Consider the following 24,021-nt stretch of genomic DNA (forward strand, 5'->3'; position numbering starts at 1 on the left):
GTTAAATAAAAAACTAATGAATCTTGCTCAGTATGTCTTTCAAAAATATTAAGTTATGATTTTTTCAGATCATAGAGTTGAGAGTTTCAGGAAACTCTCCGGAAATTAAGATTCACTTGGCAAATAGATGGTAACTTAGATAGTGTTTATTGGAAAGTTATTTGGATTTTCATCTTGTATCACCATCCTTCTACCACTATCATTTACCTGTTATAATAACACAGTTACATTTTTTTTTTTGTTATCGTTGAGTCTTTTTTCCAATTAGTTTTTTGAAAGCTGCTTTCACATCCTTGTTCCGTAAACTGTAGATCACAGGATTTAACATGGGGATGATAATAGTGTAGAATACAGAGGCCCACTTATCTTGGTCCAGGGAGTAGCTGGATGTTGGCCTCAGGTACATAAACATGACTGTGCCATAGAAAAGTGTGACGCCAGTGAGGTGAGACCCACAGGTGGAGAAAGCCTTAAGGCGGCCGTCCGCTGAGCTCATTCTGATGATTGCAACGAAGATGAAGGCATAAGAGATGAAGATGATGAGGATAGTGCTGAACTCAATGAAGCCGCAAATACTGAAGAGCAAGATTTCACTGATGTAGGTGTCTGAGCAAGAGAGGGCCAAGAGTGGTGGGATTTCGCAAAAGAAGTGATTGATGACATTGGAACCACAGTAACTCAAACTGAAGGTGAGAGAAGTATGAGCAACTAAACTCACCAGGCCAGCCAGGTAAGAACCTAGCATGAGAGCCACGCAGACTCGGTTGGACATGAGAATTCTATAGTGGAGAGGTCGACAGATAGCCACAAAACGGTCATAGGCCATGGCAGCCAGAACGTAGCACTCAGCATCCACAAAACCTACGAAGAAAGCAAACTGGGTGGCACAGCTGGAGAAGGAGATGACTTTGCGCTTTGTTAAGAAGTCAGCCAGCATCCTGGGAGCAATGGCTGAAGAGTAGCCCAGGTCGACAAAGGAGAGGTTGCAGAGGAAAAAATACATGGGTGTGTGAAGCTGAGTGTCTGTTATGATCAGGATGATCATACCAACATTCCCCACTACATTCACCAGGTAGACGAAGAGGAAGACCACAAAGAAGATAATCTGTAGTTGAGAATCCTGAGTGATGCCCGTAAAGATAAACTCAGTCACCATTGAGTGGTTCTCTGTATCCATCTTTTCAATTTTATGTGTGTCTGGATTTGGTTTATTGTTTGGGGCGATCCTTAAAAATTTTCCTAGTAATTAGATTCTATGACTCATAGGGTAACTCAAATGACTTTGGTGAGGGTGATGGTTGTGTGTCCTCTCCAGGTGCCCAGTCAAAACAGGAGATGCTAGTGTCTTGGGGATGGCAAATTCCGCTTCTCCAAAGACCTTGGTGTTCTGAGGTCATTTATCATGTGACACCAATGCATGACCTGATCGGTGCATTTAACCAACTTATTAATTAGTAAAGAAGAGAAGCTCTGAGTGTCCCTTCCTTCTTACTAAAACAAAGCAAATATAAACACAGATATGAATAAATATTAACTCTCATTACAGATAGGCACAAAAGTAAAAAATAAAATACCCAGGGATTTCAGAGTAGAGAACATCACATCACACACATATTTTACAGAAAGTAGAATACTTGGAGCAGAGGGTGAGCAATATTAGAAAAGGCAGTGAGTAACAATAATTTTTAAAAAGCAGGAGTTATTATTAACTATAGTGAGTGCATTACATAATGTCATTCTTACAATGACCTTATGAAGTAGATGTCACTGTTATATTCATCTTATATCTGAAAAGAACAAGGCTATATATTAACTAACTTCAATAAGTGAACAGTTAGTAAGTAGCAGAGCTGGGTCTCTCTGACTCTTGAGTCCACTTCACTTTGTTGTCCTCCGTCTATATGTGATTTGATGGAGGTTAAGTCTCTTTGTTTTTGTGCCTACCTTTCTTTTTCTTGTCTTGCCTATCATACATAGTCACAGAATTAGTCCTTTGGTTTCTCTGATCTTTAGAAGCACCCAGGGGTTCAGCATGGCGCATGATGAGGGCGAAGACACAGCTGTGTCTGGGGACAATTCTATTGTTTAGCCAAAAGCTTGTTGCACAGCTCTGTTCAAAGTTAAGATTCAAAGATCCCTCACTCAGGGAGAATAGATAAATAATTATCCAACTCTGTAGTCACACAGAAACATGCATTTGTTAAACCACTTTCTCTTTAATTGAATGAATACTTAGTCTATTGAAGAATTCTAAAAAGAAAATGGGCAAAACCAAACCAAACCAAACCAAACCAAAACACAAAGTAATTCAGAAATAAGTAGCATCCTCTACCTAAACCTGAAGACAGAAGTCAGAGTGTATCTACTTTAATCGGTTTACCGCTTAGGAAAGACAAGAAAGCAGATAGTATAATGTGTCTTTCATGGACATTCACAATAGGTTTTCTTAAATCTTAAGGTGGATGAAAGTAGTGCTCCCATCTTACAATTTCTGCATAGAGTATAATTAACTGCAACAAAGAAGGGGCTCTAATAATGAATAATCAATATCATATAGCAGTTTGAGAGTTTATAGTTCATAAAAGACTTATATCTACTCCTAATAAAGTCATTTTTAATATGTTGCTTTCTCTTACAGTGCACAGACAAATCCAGGCTTTGCAATTCACTACTATTGATTTTAAGCACATTACCTATCTTCTTAAAATCAGTTTTCTATTTGTTAAATAAGATTAATACCTGCCTTAATAACTTTTTGCAATAGAATATTTGTGTGTGTACAAGTGCATATATATGTATGTATTGCTGAACTCAGTGACAGCTGTGTGCTAAGTTCTTAATGCATTTGGCAATTGTGTGTAAGTGTGTAGATGATTTAATTCCGTCAATGAGTGTGTGCTCCTAACTCCCAGGAAAAAAAGTTCATCGCTTATTCCATAGAGGTGATGTATCATGGACTCTTACTGGCACTTCTATTAAATGACAAAACAAGTAGAGATGAAGCTATAAAGTTCAAAGTCAGGGCTGATTAAGAAAAAACTTTTATGTTTTCCTTTTTAGGAAAACATAACTAAAGTTCAACTGATCTGACATTTGAAGAAATGGTAGAATAGTGAGCAAACAAGCATATTTCATAGTTAACAATAAACGGATATTTTTAAAAGACCAGCAAAAATATTGTTTTATAGAAGCAAATACAGATCAAATATAATTTAGAGTTCAATGTATCACCTGCTTTTGCATGTTTAAATGAAGGGAGTATTGGGATAAGAGTCTGGAATCCTGGTTGTAGTTCTGTTTTTTGCACTAATAAATTTTTTGGACTTAATGAATTGCTGTATTAGATGCAGCTTTCTTAACTGTGCAATGAATGGAGTGGACAATGAAACTCTATGGAACCTTCTGAATCTAGCACGTTTTTGAATTTAGCCTTATTATAGGGCGCTTAAAAGCCAAACCCATAGTCGATGTCTCCTTTCAAAATCTGAAAATGGCAGGGCCCTGATCAAAGAACAGTGTTATGCTCCATTAGCAATAGGTCACATCTTTTTGTCTTTCTGTCCCCAGTACTGACCTGTGACCTGACCTGTTCTCTACCTGTTAGTGAGAGGTTGAATGTCTTCTCTTTTCTTGATGGGTTGTACTGAACAAATATTCTGAGAAGCGTCCAAGGATGGTGAGTCGCTCTGGTAGTTGTCTCTGAGCTGCTTGCTCATCCAATCTTTGCTCCTGTGTGCAGGAGATATTTAAGTCTCAATCATAATCCCCAGAAGAAATATGATGATTTTTTTTTCTGCATTCACAGGAGACACAAAGATTTGATGAGCTGTCATCCCCCAAGGAATTTCACTTTCTCTTCCTTAAGCCTTAATTTTTGAAAGACACACAAGGGAATTTTCATGAGCCTCTCTAGTTGTGATGATTAAGTCAACCATAAGTGCTGCATGGACCCCTCTACCAGCCCAGAGCTGCCTAAAGGTGTGATTTTGATGGTAATTTACAAAGGCCTGTTTGCCAATGCCTGAAAGTCCTTTCAAAGAGGCTAATACATTCCATGTTATATAGAAGGGCCTTATTTATTAATTAATAAATAAGGTGACATTGGTTAATAAAATTATATAGGTTTCAAGAGTACCATTCAACAATATGTCATACGTACATTGCAGTGTGTATTCACTCCACAAAGTTAAATTTCCTTCTGTTACCATATATTTGACCTCTTTTACCATTATCTACCTCAACTGTGCATGAGATAGCCAGTGGCACATGGGATACCCAGTGGTGCTCACCCTTCATAAAGGTTGACCAGCGCTCCCACAAGTACTTTTGGGACAGCATTAAATTTATAAATTAACTTAGCAGAATTTCCACCTTATATCATCGAGTCTTACAATCAAAGAGCATGTATGTGGTCATACATATTGAAATCTACTTTTGTATGTTTCTGAAGTTTTACTCTTTTTCTTCACAGAGGTTTTGCACATTTCTCATTTGGTTGTGCTTAGGTCTTTTATGTTTGGTAATTATAAATGAGATCTGTTCTTCCACATAAATTTCCTAACTGGAGATGTTTGTTTACATGAGGTTATTAGGTTACCTTTACGTTTTACTAGTTTACTGAAATTTCTTTCTCTCTCTTCTTGGTTTTGCCAGAAGATATAAAATCTATTTGAATGAGACTATATTGATGGCTAGTGACTGGTATGGTAAGCGACCTCTGGAACAGTGTATCCTTACCCTTTCAGACCCAAATGACATTTTTATAGTAAGTAGTTTATGTTGCTCCCTCTATGCTCCCTGAAATAGTACTCATAAATAATTTAATTTACCTATGCACATAATTTAAATAGGAGAAGTAAAAAGAAAACAGTTTGTAATAAAATAATACAACTTTTATTAACTAACTGGTCAGGCATTCACTACATAATTAAAAAGGCAGATGCTTGCACATATATTTAAAACCTCCATAAATGTGACAGTTAAAAATGCAGGCTGCTACAGGTTGGTTGTAGAGACACCTGAAACAATTTTGTAACATTCCAGTTCATGATATGAGTTTCTGAAATGATATAGAGTTCTTGGTAAACCTCAAGCCAGTGTTTTTTTTCTCTTTGAATTACTTAATAGATGCATTTGTGGCAAATGCATCTTATATAAATGCATTTTATATATTTGTCATATATAAAATTTATTCAACAATACTCCATATTTATATGAAAAATGTGTTTACTTATAAAATGGATATGAGTTCAAGGCTCAGATAATTCTGTTAAGTACATCAACTGACAGGATATGTGAAAATTGCATGGGGCATGGATAATTTATTGCTATTTGGGACTGTGCTAGGTGATATCATTTACTAAGGTAGACATTTAGCTACTCCACCTTTCCACCCCTAATGCCTCTGATTCACTCTTTCTCCCAGCAATCAACATCACGGTATTAGTCAGTGTTCTCCAGAAAGAAAAGAACCAACAGGAGATAGATGATAGATGGATAGATAATAGATAGATAGGTAGATGGATAGATAGATAGATAGATAGATAGATAGATAGATAGATAGAGCTAGATAGCTATAAGAGGAGCTTTTTTAAATAGGAATTCCTCACATGGTTTTGAAAACCAAGAAGCCCCAAGATCTGCCCTCTACATGCTGAAGAACTAGGAAAGTTGGTAGTATAATTCAGTCTGGGTCCAAAGATCTCTGAATGGGGTGGGAGTGGGGGGTAATGGTGTATAAGCCCTGGTCTGAGTCCTGTGAAAATAAACAGAAATCCATTTAAAATGGAGTCAGGAGGCCAAAAAAGAGAATTTATCAGTCAACACACACCACTGATCCAAATAGGAAGAGTCCATATGTATTTAATGCAGCAGCTCACATTTATTCATTTATTTTATCTCCAGAGTCAACCTTATGAGATAGACATTAGTATTCTCACTTAAAAATGAAACAGCTAAGGCACAGTGGCCAGAGTCACACAATTAGTGAGACACAGGGCCAAGATTGAAAGCCAAGACAGTCTTTGTTCTCGTTGGCTCCTTGTGCCTCCTCCAATCAGCTCCTTACCATGAGCAAGGCAGCATAACTTACATGTACACAAAGTCCTTATAGAAGACAAGACTCTCAAAGGCTTAGATCTGCTGTTTTGTGGATTCTTTTGACGTTCCCAAAGGGAGCAGACCATTAACTATCAGACCGCCAACTCTCTATAGAACAAAAAGATGTTCAAGAGTGGTTAGAAATGTGGATGAAAAGTCACTCTCTACGGGGCTCAGGGATCCCAAGGGTAAAGAAGAGAAATACGAAAAGAACATGTGATCTCCTTAGTTTCAGAGGGGAGAAACAAGTAGATTAAAATGAGGTAATATGAGGAATGCAGTCCCTAGAGACTAAACAAGAAATACATACTATTTAAAGTGAGTCAGGATGCTTACTTCACAGTCTGGTCTGGAGACTCTACAATTGGAAATAACTTCAAACAATATTACAGCTGCTCTGAAGCAATACATTCTATATTTTAAAATGTATTTTACCCTGATATAATGAACTGGGGTACTTATCTTTAAGGAAAAGTAAAAGAAAGAAAGTGTCTCTGTTGAATGCAGAGTAATTCTCTTATGACAAGGAAGAGGTCAAGGGTCCAAGTTTTCCTATCTGTGTAATGGGTGCTGTCTAAAGTTCATTCCAACTGTGCCTCCTGCTTAACCTGAGAGAACCTGAGTGAGTGACATTTCTAAGAAGACTTTATTTTTTATTTTTTCCTGGTGAATTCAGGCATTGAACTATAACAAGCGAAGGAATCAAATAGAAGTCCAGCAGTTAAGAAAGGTAAGGGAAAAATATAGAATGTTCTGTTCAGGTAATTCACTTACCTGAAGAAAAATTCACAATTCTGTTAATTTCTCCAATCACTCATTGACCCAAAGTTCCAAGAGCACTGAGTGGCTAAGAAAGTATGTTAAGTAAATGTTCTGTCATTTTTATTACTACAAAATTTGCAAGTCATTGGGAGAAAGATAAGCAGCAGTAAGTAATACGATTTTAAGGCTTTTTTAAACACCAGCATTTCTCAGGAAATCTCACTATTATTTTCACAAATCCTTAGAAATTGAAATGCCAGATCGGAATCTCTGGACTAGACGGTTGGCTGTAAAACCTCAGCACGGGGAGCAGGAATACTGCGGAGAAGCAAGAAATGTATTTGCCAGAGTAGAGGGGAGACCAGAGCATATAATTCACAGCACCAGATAGAAAACAAACGGTATTTTGCTAATAATGCAAATTAATGAAAGTTCTTAGAAAGACAATTTTCAACCACTATAATTATATTTTCCCTTCATGAGACATATGAACTTTTTAAAATGAAACTAAATGCATTCTGGAATATTAACAAAGCTCTGAGAATTACAATATCAATTGCTGTTTGTATTGGAGCTTACATCTATTATAATTATTATTATTATAAATGACTTCATATAAAAATATGAGAGTTGCATTGGCTGGATATAAATTAGTCTGTACTATGTTAACTTTGTGACATTGAGCAAGAGTTGCTAATCTTTTGTATCTTCCATTTTCCCTGTGCAAAAAGAAGATTATAATACTGCCTATCTTATAGGATTTGAATAAAATAAAGCAGAAACAATACACATGCAGTACATGTTGAGCACAAGAAATGCTCCATATATTTTAGTACATTTTAGTACTTGTTATTTTTACTCATTGTTACCTTTCCTTATGTGCTTAGAATGCGCGCACGCACACACACACACAGACACAAATGTCTGTGGCATTTTATTCTTTTCACTATTTTTGTTAGAATAATACTCTCGGGGAAACTTTCTGGTTGAGGACAAGAGAAAAAGATCCATTTCTTCTTTTTAATTCTTTCCGAAGTTCTTACAGTAAGATTATTCCAAGGAAGAGGATTTAGGCTATACATCTGTTCAGTGAAATACAGAGAGGCAATATAGTGTTAAGGAATAACAAACCATTTGGCTTTAAGAGGGCTATGTTTTAGCCCAGAGTTCACCACCGAGTAGCCGAGAAAGTCCTATACTTCGCTGAAGTCATCTAACAAAAGATAATCTTATTAACGTTCTTGGGATGGTACCTAATTGTCTCTCTCACTGGTTTGTGGTGAGGCTCAGATAAGAAGTTCCCTGTAAACCCAGGAGATTCAATTATTTTCTTCTTGTTTGACACTATTGACTAATTTTACTAATTTTCAGTCTTTTTTATTCATTCCATTAGTACTGTGGAGGAATAGTTAGTGGCCTAAGTTAATTTTGCCGTCTTTCTCCAGAAGTTGCGTCTAGAGGATATGTTAATGTAGAAATTAATTTATCACAAAAAATGAAAAGAGGTACATCTTAAAGATGAGTTCCTATAATGATCCCATAAATAGTTAATGCTAGAAGTGATCTTCATTAATAGAGATTAAGTCATCCTTCTCAAGGTCATTCGTTAGTGGGCTGCACATCTAGGACTGCAGTCTTTTGATGTCTTTTGACTTGTCATCAAGTTCAATGCACTTTTTACTATGTTTTTCCCTTTGCACTCTTCTGTTAGAATTTATATGTGTATATGTCAGCAAAAGGATGTTTATAGCTTTGTCATATATTTATCTGACCAAATTCCATGTTCCATCTTCTCTCTTATTGCAGTTCAAATGATCAGAAATATGAAAGATGTCCAAGTCAGGAATCGAACAGAAGTGACAGAATTTATTCTCTTAGGACTCTCGGAAAATTCAGATCTACAAATTGTCCTCTTTGGATTGTTTTTGTTAGTCTATATGGCAACCATGGTGGGTAATTTGGGGATGATCATGTTAATTAAGATTGATCCTCGTCTCCACACCCCCATGTACTACTTTCTCAGCAGCCTCTCCTTTGTTGATGCCTCTTACTCTTCTTCTGTTACTCCTAAGATGCTGGTGAACCTTGTGGCTGAGAATAAGGCCATTTCTTTTAATGGATGTGCTGCCCAGTTCTATTTCTTTGGCTCCTTCCTGGGGACTGAATGCTTCCTCTTGGCCATGATGGCATATGACCGCTATGCAGCCATTTGGAACCCTCTGCTATACCCAGTTCTCATGTCCGGGAGAATTTGCTTCTTGCTAGTAGCTACCTCATTCCTAGCAGGCTTTGGGAATGCAGCCATACATACAGGAATGACTTTCAGATTGTCCTTTTGTGACTCTAATAAGATCAACCATTTCTACTGTGACACCCCACCCCTGCTCAAACTCTCTTGCTCTGACACCCACATCAACGGCATTGTGATCATGGCTTTCTCCAGTTTTAATGTCATCAGCTGTGTTGTGATTGTCCTCATTTCCTATCTATGTATCCTCATTGCCATCTTGAGGATGTCCTCATTAGAGGGTAGGTACAAAGCTTTCTCTACCTGTGCCTCCCACCTTATGGCTGTCACCATATTCTTTGGGACGATTCTCTTCATGTATTTACGCCCTACATCTAGCTACTCAATGAAGCAGGACAAGATTGTTTCTGTATTTTATACAGTAGTGATCCCTATGCTAAACCCCCTCATCTATAGTTTGAAAAATAAGGATGTAAAAGAGGCCCTAAAGAAGATCTTACAGAAACGCATACTGTAAAGCCATGTTACACATCATCCTGCTATGTAGAAGAAAATATGTTTTCATATTAATTTTTGTCTGATTGCTTAAACACTTTTCCTGGTTTTAAAATAGATTGTTTAAAGTAAAATAAACTTCTGAATCTCCTGGTGTCTTAAGTGTTTATCCATGGGCTTATATGATAAATCCACACAGTAGGAGAAGGCAGTGTCTGGTAAAATATCACAATACTTAGAGTTAGCTGACGTGGGTTTAAGTTTCAATTTTAATATTTAGCTTTTCTTAATCTCAGTTTTATTATATATAAATGTTGTAAAAATTGTGAAAAAAGGACCAGGTATTTGTATCTGGTCCTTTGGATATGGCTTAACCACTGGGAGGGGTGATGATCTTGAGCATGACAATTTCTTTCAGCAGTAGCAGTTCTAAGAGCAGAACTCAACTGTGAAGCATCAGTTGCCAATACACTTGGAAGGTGGAAAAGCAAATACTTCAACCCTGAAAGGCAAATCTGGTTCACGTACCACAGCATCTACTATAAATAATAACACTATTCCACTCACAAGGATGTCAGGGGTACCAAATATGATACAAGAAAGAGTCTTCTAGGTATTATAATAATATGGTTACCATAGCAACAATGGGGGAGTGTTTTACTGACTTTACGACTTAGAATATTTTGAGGGTAGTAATCAATGTACTTTAACTTTTTATCTCTATCCCTTTCAAACTCTTACACAGTTTTCAATAAACACTTATCAAATTAAATTATCTATGTATTCTTCATTGTAGTGGGTCAGGAAATTGTCAATGTTGGAGCAATGGGGAAACAACCTTTTTAATGAGATGGCATGTGGACAGAGGCCTAGGCAATGATTTGGAATCAAGTAAATGTTTATTCCTTATTTCTTTCCATTTCACTATCCTCAGACCAAGAGAAAGAACACTCATGTACCACATACTCTAAGCGAGACCACCTCACTCCTGAACAACATTAGAGGCCACAAAGGAGGAGTTGACTCCTCCTGTTAACCCTGAACAGTCTTCCCATCTCCATCTAACTTCCACTTTCAACTGTTCATCAAAGTTTCTCTCAAAGACATTCAGAAATGTACTATGGTTGGCATTCTTCATGTTTCTTTTTGTTCTAACTCATCTACTATAATAGCCACCCTTCAACTGCTTCTTATTCACAAATCTAAGAAAAATGGCACTTTATCACTAATTTTTCACTGCTCTTGTCTCCATATTTCACTATTGTGCAACTGAGATCCCATGGTTCGTTATATAATGACTCAGCTCCAATCACCCTCAATTCCATGGTTCCTCTTTCTCTCCATTCTATTCATCCAATTAAATCCCAACTTAGTTAAACGTAATTGTTTCTTTGTTCTACCTTACACTTATGCTGCTTAGTGTAATTAGAGAAAACCACTAAGAATTTCATTCTCTGTTTCATTCTCTGTTGCCTCATAATCCATCCTCCAAAATATAAATATTTAAATAAGATCATTTAAACATACATTTTTCTTCCCACCTGTCATAATGAATAATGTATCCCTGCTTCTATCTAAGACCTGTTCTTTCACACTTTTGAAGCCTTCTGTGAACTTTAATCTAGATATTATATGTCTACTCTTCCCAAGCATCACTTTCTCAAAGTCTGCTGAAATATTCTTATTTGTTTACAAACATCATCTAGTATTTTCCTTCTTAATAATTTCCTTGACTGAAAGTCCATTCAGTCACCAACTTATTTCTCTGATCCCCTTACTATTATATTTTTTCAAAAATACTGCCTTTGGTCATTGTCCCTACTTTCTCATAACACATAATGTGTTCCAATTGTATTTTTGTATCATCTCTCCATTGAACTTGATCTTGTTCAATAACATATGAAAACTTAACACAACTGCATCCAAAGATCATCCTCTATCTTACTTTTTACTTGCTATCTCAGCGGGATTTCACATAGTTAATTCCTCCAGCTGTCCCCAAAACACTCTTTTGCTGGTTTCTGCATAACTTCACTCTTTCGGTTGTCTGCCTGCCTCCGTGGCCACGTTTTCTCAGATAACTCTGATGGCTCTTCCCCCTCTTCATGTTGGCCTCCAAATCTTGTAGACAAAGATTTAATCCTTTACATGCATTCATTGGCACATTGGTTCTCCATTTGCATCCACTTCTTAGGAGATTTAAGAAGCCTGCTATGATTTCAGAATCCATATCTTTAGCCCTGACCTCTAACTGAGTTCCAGGTTTATATGTTGAATTGACAATCTGGCATCTAGGGACACATTAAAAGATTAAGAAATTATCTATCTTTGCTTAGTTATCATACTCAGACATCTATAAAATAATCACATGTTTTGCATATGAAGAGGAATTGTATTTTAACATCATATTTATGTGTCATTGGGCTTAAATATGTTTCTCTATGGTTAAGTGACAAGTGCCATTTTCTGTTATACTTCCTTAGTTTGTGCTTGGAATAAGAAAATGGATACTCTTCATATTTTTTTAAACTCATAATCCACTTAAAAACTATTTGTTGATATATAAAAAATTGCACATATTTAATATGTATAATTTGATGAATTTGAACATATGCATACATCATTGAAGCTGTTTAAAAATCTATTAGTGGAAAAAATAGCATGTAACATGTACTGGAAATAGAGAAGGTAAGAAATCAGATAAAGTTTCTGATCTCATGAAATCTATATTCAAATCAGAAAGACTTTATTGCCTAAACCAAATGTGCATGCGTGTGTGCGTAGGTATGTGTGTGTGGATGTGTGTGCTTTGCATGCCTATGAGTGGTGCTTTGAAGACAAATGAAGCAGGCAATAGAATAGGGAGTGGGAGTCAGAGAGGAGTTCTCTGTGGAAATAACATTTAAGCAATGCCCAAACAGGGATATCATATGAACGCCTATAAAAGAACATTCCAGGTATGCTACAGTAACTACAAAGTCCCAGAGACAAGATTCTCCTTGGTCTGTTGAAGGCATAGTAAGAAGACAAATCGGTATAGACCAAAGTGAGCAATGATAGGAGCAATGATAGAAGGTGTTGGGAAGGAGCAGCAGGTCACATAAGACTTGTAGGTAATAAATAGGTTTTGGAGTTTACTTTTTTCACGTCACTGTGCAGTAGCTGTTTCCCCCAGCTCAAGCTGCAAGCTGCATGACGAAGTAACAAGACTGATTTTGTTGGCTATTCCACCAATACCAAGGATATTGTCTACTCCATAAAACAAATTCACTCAATTTTATTGCATAAATCAGTTAATGAATGCAGTGAGAACCATATTCTAGTAGAAATGAGTAGGAATCATATTTTGAGTGGAAGTCTGAAATTTAGAGGCAGGATCTGGTCAATTGTTTACCATTTAATTTATTGTTGCGTTCAATGGAGTCTCAGGATCATTAAATAGTTTTTGCACTTCTCTAAATGCCTAAGTTACCTCCAGGGTATAGGACACTTAGAAATGACCAAATCTACCTTCATTCACCCTGGCTCCATTCCATTCTCTCAAGGGGCTTTTATTTTTGCTGATAATGGAGCTGGACCAAACACACCAGGCATTCTGGGGAACATGATCACTCTGTATAAATCCCATTCATTCCACATGAACCTGTATACTTGAAAATAACCAAATATCCCTCTTCAGAGGTATAATGCCCAGTATGAAAGTAGGTGGGATAGAGAAAGGCTGAGTAGTGGGAGGAATGACTCCAACTTCTTCCCATGATTGGATAGTGGTGTATGTAACTGCCAGAAGACAGGTGATCAGGAATAGGCTGAGCCAAAATATGTCCAGAGAACTAAAACAGGGCTTAGAGACTACCTCTTGTTCCAATGACCCAGAGAGAAATATCAGAACTTAATCCTGATAGAGGTGCCAAAGTCAACTGGTTTTTTAAAATGGGGCGAGTAATCTAGACTGCTGGAGAAAACAATGAGAGCAAACTACAGGGTAAATATAAGGGGGAATCACAGATAAAGAATACCGAGGCTCATGGAATGAAAGTTTCTGGGGTTTAAAAAAGAGGTATTGTTCATAATCCTGAAGATAAAGTGTCATGTTGCTTTACCTTAGAATGGGTAAGTAGTTTAAGCTTAAAGAGCTAGGACAAGTTGGATATCCTTTTCTTAATGCCTTAGCAAATGATCGCACATACATTGTTATTGCTAGCTGCAATGTGATTAGGACAAGTTTAAAGATTTCAGCTGGTTTGACTGGGATTCTCATAACTGGGATATCTCCCCAGTGGAACTGGATTTTCTTTACAGAAAGTGACCACTGAAATGTCATCAGAAAATGTTTTAAATTGGTTGGGTCAGGGTAAAATATACTAGACGTGATCTTAGTATATCCCTTTGTCATCGAAAGAGTGATTGTCATCTTAATAGGAAAGCAGCCATTTAAAAGAGACTGAGTAATAATTTGGCTTTCAGTTCCAACCTATGGTTTTAGATAAGAAATTAAATCAGATCTTATCATTTAATCCCTCCTTATTCTGCTTTTCAGGTATTGCATATTAAAAATACATAATACTGTTGCTTATCCAATGGTTTTTGTCCATCTCATCATTCTTTTTCAGGTGATCTCTCATATTTTAAGACATAGCACATGTATAACCTCCTCTATGATTCTCCTGACCCTCCCCCATCCTTCCTGCTTCTGTGATTCTAGAGATATTGCAACTTTAATCAAGCTCTTAGTCACAGAAGCAAATCATAAAAATACAGTGTGATGTTTCCTAACACAGACCCAGAGCTCCTCGAGAGAATAGACCTCTTTATATTTCTCTGCCTTCATAGTGAACCATCAATAAAAGTTTTAAAATCAAGAAAGCATCATTCCAATCGAAGACACAAGGTGATGGAAGACAAGATGTTGCTTCTGGCATCTGGAACTGAAAATGCCCAATAACCACAATTTTAAAAAGTCAATGTTAGAAATAAAAAGACATCCATATCTGGTTAGATCATCTGTTAATCTGTCAGATAATGGTTTTTGTTTGTTTGTTTGTTTTAAACAAGCATCCTATGTTCCTTGAAACTAAACTTTTTAATAAACAGTTACTTCCATGTCCTTTCTCTGTCATTAAACATAAATGTGATTTTAACATACAGTAATGGAATAGTCAGTTTTTTTTTTTTTCAAAGAAAGAACACAAAGCTAATTTGAATTAACATAGGCTTGGAATTTTCAGTACCATTGGGTCTCTGTTTCTGTTTCTCTGTCTCTCTCTTATTTCTGCTGTCATACTTTGGATTTAACTATTTTCTGTCACAGACTTCACACGATGGCCTCAAATTTAAACACTTTTAGGATGATTGCATTACAAGCAAGGCTGCATCTCTTTAGAAAGGACAACTATTATCTGAAATGGCTGCTCAAGTCAGTCGAGTTTTTACTAAATGGTAACATGGCCTATGTTCCAAGATCTTAAGACCCTTCAATTTTAAAGAGATATCAGAATTTATTATTTTCTATGTGAAAATTATCAGATACGTTTTGGCAAATAATACAATTTTTAAACCTATCTTTAACCAGGGCATAACAAAAAAATCTGTAGCCTTGATCCGCTGAAGTGCTATGACAATTCTGTGCAATGTCAATGTCACCAACTCTATTTCTAGTGTCTAAGCTGTTCCTGAAGATGGAACCAAGTACTCTCAAAAGTTTGCTACTTGGACTCTGTGATGTTCCCAAGATGTTGTATGGTTTAATCATTATAATAAGGTAACCTTTGCACACAAACAACATTGAACACTACATATGTGTGAGTCACTTAGCCAGGGAAATAATGATAATTAGGAACAGTGCTTATCTTGAAAGAGCTGGTAAGTGTCTTCTTGATAAGGGAGACTGACGAAGAGAAAATTAAAGTTAAAAGTGTAGTTCAATAATAAAGATTTAAACAAAGTAACTACTCGAGTTCAGGAATCAGGATAAAATCAAAGAACAATAATCTTTAACTGGGGCTTAAATAACTAAGAATTTTCTAGGCGGACTAGCTAGAAATGATTTTCAGATAGTGTGAGCTGTACATGCACTAACAAGAGGCTTTGAAGAGAAATCAAACATATTCACGTAGATGCAAAGAAAATTTTCTATTGTGTCAAATAAAACGTTTAAGAAATAGCAAGCAGCCAAGAACTTGAAAATCACCACAGGCTAAGACTTTTGAACACTTCTGAAAGTTACAAGGTAACATATCATGGAATTTGTCTTGAATGTTACAACTTGAATGTAACACGCATACACACTCCAAACAAATGTCAAAGACAATTTGTGTTACATTCGAGTTGCAGTGGTAAATTAGAACTCACATTCTCTGTTAATTTGAAATAAAGTTTGCAGGGCTTAAATCTACAACTTTGGTCTCTGGGAGCAAAATACAATAATTAGACAATCAGGATATATGTAGATAGTAAAAGTGCTCTTTCCTCACTCACTAGAAGGAGGAGTCCATTTGGAAAATATTTGCCTTAGTCATGTAAATCCTCCATTGTAACGACATGAAGATATTCATCTAATCTTTAAATAAGGACAACTATGCCCTAAATAGTAGCACCAGTTCGGTTATCACATAACATTAAACAACTAATAAAGACAATAAAAATATTAAAAAGAGATTGGAATTTAATCTGCGTATTTCCTACCCTTTCCTGTAAATAAGTTTAGCAACTACGCTCTACAGTTTAGGAAGATAAGTCTATATTTTGATAATATTATTTCTTCCCAAATGCCCAGGCACTTCAGTTTTACAAAGCAATTTATGCTATTCTATTATATTTTCCCTTTAGAAGAATCTTGCAACTGATAGGGCAAGTACAATTAGGAATGAAGAAAATAGAATAAATAAACAAACATTACGCTGGTCATCACCTGAATTTTTAGATTAGTATTTCCAAAATTGTGTTCATTGGAACAACTGGATATCAGGCAACAAAACAAGTTAATGATAAAAATAAATTTGAAAAATGCTGAGTTGGGGGGCAAAAGAGAGGATGGATTTCCCTCTTGCAGAAAGTCTCAGAATCTTTTCTATGTTCATATACATTTGAAGCTACCAAAATTGGACAAGAATGTGCAGCCTTTCTTGAGCTTAATTGTTCGAAGAGACTGGAGTATCTCAAATGTTCTCTTTAGGGTAAGAAAATCTCCTTTCACAATAAGCAACAGAGTTTGCTAGAATCATTGCACCCCTAAAGTTAGAGAAAATACAAGGAAGTAAGGTATATTCTGTATTATGTGGAAAACCGCCTCCATTCATAGTGCCAATGGTAGGGTCCTAAAGCACTTTTGATTTTGTCATTGATTCATGTTCTCAAAAAAGTTGCTTGCAGGAAATTCTGAGCATTGAAAAGTTACTCCACAAGTGGAGAGGGAATAGAAACAAGCAGAAAAAATCTAAGAGCTCTGAAGAAAATAGACTACAATGTGACACCAGAGCTCTGTACATCAATCACCCTTGGACTCAAATCTTTTCTACTTTCAAACACATCATCTATATACCTGGATCCTAAATACTAACACCTGACTGCTCATCATCACATATCAAGCAAATAATAACAGTTGCTTAACTATGTGTCTGTTTGGGATAAGGCATATGGTAAACTAATATACACGTGGATATCGGATGAGACAAGTCACAAATATTTTCAATGCTCTCATATAACCTGCACACATTTTAATTTTTCTTCATTAAAATTACTACATGTTAAGCACTTTTTAAAACTATAGCTCTTTAGTCTTCCCTCTCCTCCCTCTTTAAGATTCTGTCTCCCACCCACAACCCTGTTCCAAGATCACTTTAATTGAGTTTCTTGCCTGATTCACATTTTAAAGACCAAAAGTAGCCGGGAAACTTGACTGTCAACATCTCTATTAAAAAGAAATCTCTGACCTGAGGTGTGCATATGAGAAATATCATTGGCAATTTTAAAATATTTCTGGTAAATCTATGATATGGTCAAACTTGCTGCATTAGAGCTAAAGCCTTTGCCCACTGAAGGTAAGTATCTGAATGATTTTGTAATACTTAATAGAAACTCAACTAAAGATTATTTCTCTTTCTATAAGCAAATTCTTATAGATCTTACACTGCTGGGATGTGTCAAAGCCTCATGTTTAATGGCTATAGGAACTGCCTTTTATAGCTTCTTATTAATTTTTACTGTGTCCAGTGTGCTCTGAGGTTAAGATTGTTTATTTTTGTGATATTTATGCAAAAAGTAACAAAACTGATGCTCCATGACTGTTACCATTTTCTACCTCCTATTCTATCATAGAATGCCAAATAATTCATATTAAATTAATGAAGAGATTGTTGAACCAGTTTATAATCCCTATGAAAAATTTGTTGTCTACATAAGAAATATCATAAAAATATATTATTGAAACTTCAGTGAGGCAGGAAAGTAGACATCCTTCTAAACAGGGTTTTCCCTATAACGTTGGTGCCCAATTCGAAATTTCTTGGTGTTCAGGAGTCAGTGTAGGTAGCAATGAGTTTTTTAATGTTTATGTTTCTTATATTAAGAAATATAACTGAAATAAAACTGCGCTGGCCCAATAATGTAAAATTGCTTTCCTTTGGGTTGGAATGATCATAAATAAACTAGCTAACACAGACAACACAGATTTGTTCATGTCGACGAATTTTTTTTTCCCTTAATGATGCTTTATTTTTTTCATGTGATGAATTTGATTCACAGGATATCTATACATATATAGGTTTATTTTTTTGATATGTAAAGTGAAAAAAAAAACCCATTATTTGTAGTTTAGTAGAGATTATTAAACAAAAATCCACAAGTGACTATTACAGTAAATTGGTAAACATGATAAATACTTGGTAAAAATTTGGAGTTCCAAGAATATTCTGTTCTCCCACTCAAAAAAAAAAAAAAAGGCAACCAATCAATGAAAGTGCAAAGCTCGCCTCTACAAGTGTCCTTGGTACCTGAAATACTGCTTGTTGAAATGGTCATTTGTGGTAAAGTTTGCACTCTTCAGACTCCAGATAAAATGCAAATGTCCTAGGTAGCAGGATCACACTGAAGCAAGAATAGTTGAGCACAACGATATTTTAAGGGAGGAAATGGAGAAAAAGCTAGCTGGGTCATAGAATTGGTGGAGCCACACACGTCATGTGCCTGTGCTTTCCTGAGAAGAAATGCCTTCACTGTCCACTCTGCTGTAAAGAACTCCAACACCTGCCCTCTCTCCCAATTTTCCATTCCAGTGTCTAACGAATATAAAGGCAGATACGTTACCTGATTACAATGTGTGAATCTAAATTATAGATCATGATACACATGACTTCCTACTAGCCAATGACATATTAGTAAAATTGTTTTTTGAGTCTTCATTTAGAAACAGTTTTTTTTTTTCACCTTGATAAAGTGGCTTTCTTTCTATAGACTTCAGTCTTTATTTAGTATCAAATTGGACTAAATAATTTCTGAAATTCCTGTTGTTTATACCATTCTGATTCATTATGTTACAAATCCTACACTCATTACTAGTCATGTATCTGTTAGTGAATATTAAATTGCTCCTAAAGTTTCTCTCTCCAATAATTTAAAGAGAGATCTATAAATTCTATGAGAGCTTAATTTTTGCTAGAATGACTATAATTATGCTTGAATATGTCCATCTTCTAAATTGTTTACCAATTTTATTTTTTGATTGGGGGGAACTCTTCTTTCAATAGATATTCTAAACGAATGTTTATAATTGTCATGTATTTACTCCATATGGTATCGAATGTGTGTTAAATTATTGAATGAATGGAGAAAATGCTAGTTGTAAAGTAAAATGATTAATGTAAACATAATTCCAATAAAATTTTCTGACCAATCTAAAAGAGGAATACAGGCTAAAAATTATGCTAATATTCAAAACTGCTTCTGTTGTTACCTGAATCCTATTTGTGAAGATACAAAACCAAAATAGGAAGAGAAATTGCAAGCATAGAAGTCAAAATTTTCATTCCTACCTGACCCTGGGAAAGATTTTCTCGGAGACATTAGTGGCTCAAGGGATGAGTTATTGGTAATGACTTATACCCAACTTGTAATTTGAATTTATTCAGAGTGTATTGAAAAACACTCCAAAAGTGTTTTATTCAGAGTGTATTGAAAAACACTCCAAAAATGTTTTGGAGTGTTTTTCAATACACTCTGAATAAATAATTACAATATTACTATAAGAGAAAACTACAGAGAAATAGTGATTTATGTAGGTTCATACTCATTAGAATCTTGGGATTGGCACAATGTGATTGTATCAGTTTATTTTGAACTGATTCCTTTAGGTGATCAGGAGTTTATTCTCATGGAATTTTTGCAATCTGGATAACTGTTTATTTCAATCAGATCAGTTGAAAATTAATAAAGATATAAAACAATGACATAATTCACAGACTTTGATGTCTCTGTGATATTTTCCCAGTCTGAATTGTGTTTTGTATGGTCTTTTCCATAAAATTACTACTGAGTGATTGCTAAAAATTTTTTTATATCTAGAATAAAGTGGCTAAATTACAAAGCCCATAAACAAAATCATTTGCACAAGATATAATGAGTTGTAATAGAGTTAGATCAAGTAGTTAGGTCTAGGAGTTGGAAAATGATATATCATGAAAAACCTGGTAAGCATGGAATTTACCAATGTTATTTATTTGCCCACACATGAAAATGAACAGAGTAAAGATGAAATAGTAATCCACTCTTTCTTCTCATTTACCAAATATCCAATTATTTACTACGACAAAAAACGTTGTAATTATATAAGATGATAGATGTGTTGACTAACCTTATTGTGCTGATCATTTTCAAATATATGTTTATAAAGCATCATGTTGTATACTATAATCTTATATGATGTTATATGTCAATTATATTTCAATAAAGCTGGAAAAATACTAGTGAATAAATTTTCAAGAATAAAGTCATATAGCTAGTAAGTACTCTTTGCACGAGAACGAAATTACAAAAATATAATGAAATATCTTGTAAAGTCTCAACTGTATGACAATTAACCACTATCTGCTAAATGACTCATAGATTAAAAAAAGACATCATTGGGAAGATAGAAATATTGCTAAGTGAACTATAAAAAATTAGCAGCTTTCAGCTAGAGCAGTGTTTAGGTAAAAAGTATGAATACTTAATATGACAAAAAAAGTAAGAGTGAAATAAATAATCCAAACTTCCATTTTTAAAAGCTAGAAAAGAAGATAAATAACTTCAGAAGTTCTAAATCTTTGAAATCTAAGTGATGCAGAAAGTGTTCATTTTTTTCTAGACCTGAATTTGTGGACCAGGGTTGCAGGTCAGAGGGAGGAAGTGGGACCCTATGGCTCAGAGAACACAAACTAGATCCACAAATTGAGGTCTAGGAAAGAATCCTCATGCTATTCCTTTCTCTTCCCATTCCCACGCCTTCAGAAGAACCTTCAGAAGCACATTATACAAGCACATTCTCAAGAAACGGGGAACCACTATCATGACCCATAGTTTCTGGATTTACCTAGTAAGTCGGGAGGAGTACAGAAGGGTTTGTTTCTTAAAGATTCTTAGTCCCAAAAGATAGATGGGAATAACAGTCTAGACAAGACACTGAAGTAAGAGCATGTTTCATTCTGTCCACGGTGAAAAATGATTTGAGCACACCAGCTCCCCAGGCAGGCCAAGGGGGAATTTTCATTTAAAACATTGATCCTCTAATTTAATGTGTTTACGAATCACTTCGGATTTGGTTCAAACACCAGTTTGATATCGCAGATTTGAGGTGCCGAATCATAGCAATCTCCATGTAACGTTGTTGCTGACAGACCCTGGACCACACGCTGAGGGGCCGGGGCCTAGACTAACAAGAGTAGCTCATTTTTTTTTTTTTTTGCCTAGAACTTAGAGTTTTAGTTGAGCTTCTTGAGACATGTCCATAAAGAATACGAAACTGATCATCAACATGCCAAGACACTTGAGCCAAAGGTTTAGAGTTACGGTTTATTAGAAAGTGGAGGCACTGCCCACTCACTACCCATGTTTCGTCTGAGGATCTTCTTCAATGCGCGCTTCACATCTTTGTTCCGTAGGCTGTAGATCAATGGATTAAGGACTGGATTTACAAAGGTGTAGAAGACAGCTATTATTTTGGATTCCTCGACAGTCTTATCTGTTGGAGGTCTTACATACATGCAGAAGAGCGTGCCATAAAATAGAGTAACGGCCATCATGTGGGATCCACAGGTGGAGAATGCCTTGCGCCTTCCCTCTGCTGATTTGATCCGGAGGATGGCAGCGATGATGAAGGCATAGGACACCAGGATGATGGTGAGGGAGCTGGAGAGGTTGAAGCCAGCGGATATGAGCATGGCATGCTCTTTGATGTAAGTATCAGAGCAGGACAACTTAATGAGTGGCGGATCGGCACAGTAGAAGTGGTTGATGACATTGGACCTGCAGAAAGTCAAGCGGAAGGTCAGGATGGCCTGGAACAGCCCATCCGAGAAGCCGTAAACATAAGGGAATGCGGCCAGGCAGATGCAGACCCGCCTGGACATTTTCATACTGTAGCGCAGGGGATTGCATATGGCCACGGAGCGGTCATAGGCCATGGCCGCCAGCATGTAAAACTCAGAGAGGAGCAGCGCGATGAATATGTAACACTGTGTAAAACAGCCTGCAAAGGTGATGGTCTTCTTCTCTGACAGGAAATTAGTCAGCATCTGTGGGATGGCGTTCGAGGTGTAGCACAAGTCAACAAAGGCTAAATTAGTGAGGAAGAAGTACATGGGCGTGTGAAGACAGGAGTCCAGTCTGATCAGCACCACCAGGCCCAGGTTGCCCAGGACAGTGACCAGGTACACGAGCAGAAAAAGCACAAAGAGGAGAGGCTGGAGTTCGGGGCAGTCTGTGAGCCCCAGGAGAATGAATTCTGTGATTGCACTGTCATTCCTGATGGGCATTTTCTGAGAGTCTGCTCTTGAAACAAACGGAAACAGGGCAGACGTGAAGGTGCAAATCATGTTACTGATTATTGAAATGATTTTTCCTCTAAAATTCATATATTGTTCAAAAGCGAAACTACTGTAAATCTACTTTGTATTTTTACTAACTCATTATATCACTTGCCTTTATATTGAATTACTCTATTATTTTTATCTTACCTACACTTATATGTATAGTTATACCTATAGATAACTATTTTTACATCCATACGTATGTCTATATATACAACTGAGCTATATATCCCCTATCTCTCAGCACTATTTTTTTTTTACCATCCAAACTCTTACTCATTCTGTAAGGCCCACTTGAAAGGCCCATTATTCATGAAGAATTTCTTACTCTGCTCCCGTCATACTCGAGATTGAATTCATCCGTTCCTACTTTATGCCTCCAGTATACTCTCTATACCTCTAACTTATTGTCCAAAACATCCTGTCATTATTACGCACCTTCTTTCTACTTACATATTATTTCTTCAGAGGCAGGGAAAAATTCCAACCTTTTTATACTGTGACTTCAAAGCACATATTTATATACCATATATATTTTTTAAAAATAGTGTAGCATAAAAGAATGAATTACTTGCAGTGTTTTCCTCACCTCTGGATCCTTATGGAGCTTTTTATAATGTCATAAACTTAGGAGAATTAAGTGCTTTTTGAACCTGAGTGTACAAAGCAATTGTTTGAGAAGTAGATCTACATTTTGTCCACAGGGACATATATAAATTCCATGCCATGAGGAACTACAGAAGAAGAAAAGTTGTTTACTAACCTTTTTAAAAAAATGAGTTTCTGTTTATAGGAAGGAGCATGAATGGGGTTATTTCCATCTTTTCCTGGTTTTATCTTTTGTTTTCTGCTCTCGATGTTTTCATTGTTTCTTGTCCCTACTCTTCCCTTCTTTTCTTATGTTATGTATCTCAGCCCTGAATTGTTTTTTGCATGGTTACCATGAAGTTTATGCAAAAGAAAGTTTTGATCACACAGTAGTTCTACTTGTGCATGTACCTTATCTCCATTGTAAATTCAAACCTTTACCCCCTCCTCTGTTCTGTTTTGGTTGTCTCAAATTATCTCTATTTATGCTCTAAGTATTTTTCTGCCAGGGCTTCTCTAATGTATTAGATGTCTAAAGAGTCAATATTTTTGTATTTAGAGTCAGAATTTCATGAATCTAATCCTGGTCAGTGATTCTGACTCTGGCTACACCAGTTATGAATTCCATGATTGTTGCAAGGTATTTAACCTGTCCTAGTCTTAGTTTTCTCTGCATAAAATGGGAAATGCAATTGCCAAGAGGAATAAAATACTTAAATCATTTAAGTACTTAGAAAATATAATTTGCATTAAGTAGGCAAGTAATGAGTG

At 36.1% G+C, this 24,021-nt stretch overlaps 2 protein-coding genes across 2 annotated transcripts; one reads left to right on the forward strand and one right to left on the reverse strand.

The window, feature by feature from the left end:
• Nucleotides 1-241: 241 nt before the first annotated feature.
• Nucleotides 242-22,608, reverse strand: LOC120600620 (olfactory receptor 1019). The gene is made up of 2 exons (XM_039860039.1): nucleotides 22,018-22,608; nucleotides 242-1,177 (listed from the first exon to the last, which is right to left on the reverse strand). The coding sequence occupies exons 1-2, from the start codon at nucleotides 22,606-22,608 to the stop codon at nucleotides 242-244; spliced, it is 1,527 nt and encodes a 508-aa protein (XP_039715973.1).
• On the forward strand, nucleotides 8,654-9,638 carry LOC120600621 (olfactory receptor 5AP2). Its single transcript, XM_039860040.1, has one exon. The coding sequence runs from the start codon at nucleotides 8,673-8,675 to the stop codon at nucleotides 9,624-9,626; it is 954 nt and encodes a 317-aa protein (XP_039715974.1). The 5' UTR covers nucleotides 8,654-8,672; the 3' UTR covers nucleotides 9,627-9,638.
• Nucleotides 22,609-24,021: the final 1,413 nt, after the last annotated feature.

Source organism: Pteropus medius, unplaced genomic scaffold, assembly GCF_902729225.1.
Source record: "Pteropus medius unplaced genomic scaffold, Ma_sr-lr_union100, whole genome shotgun sequence".
NCBI classification, from domain to species: Eukaryota; Metazoa; Chordata; class Mammalia; order Chiroptera; family Pteropodidae; genus Pteropus; species Pteropus medius.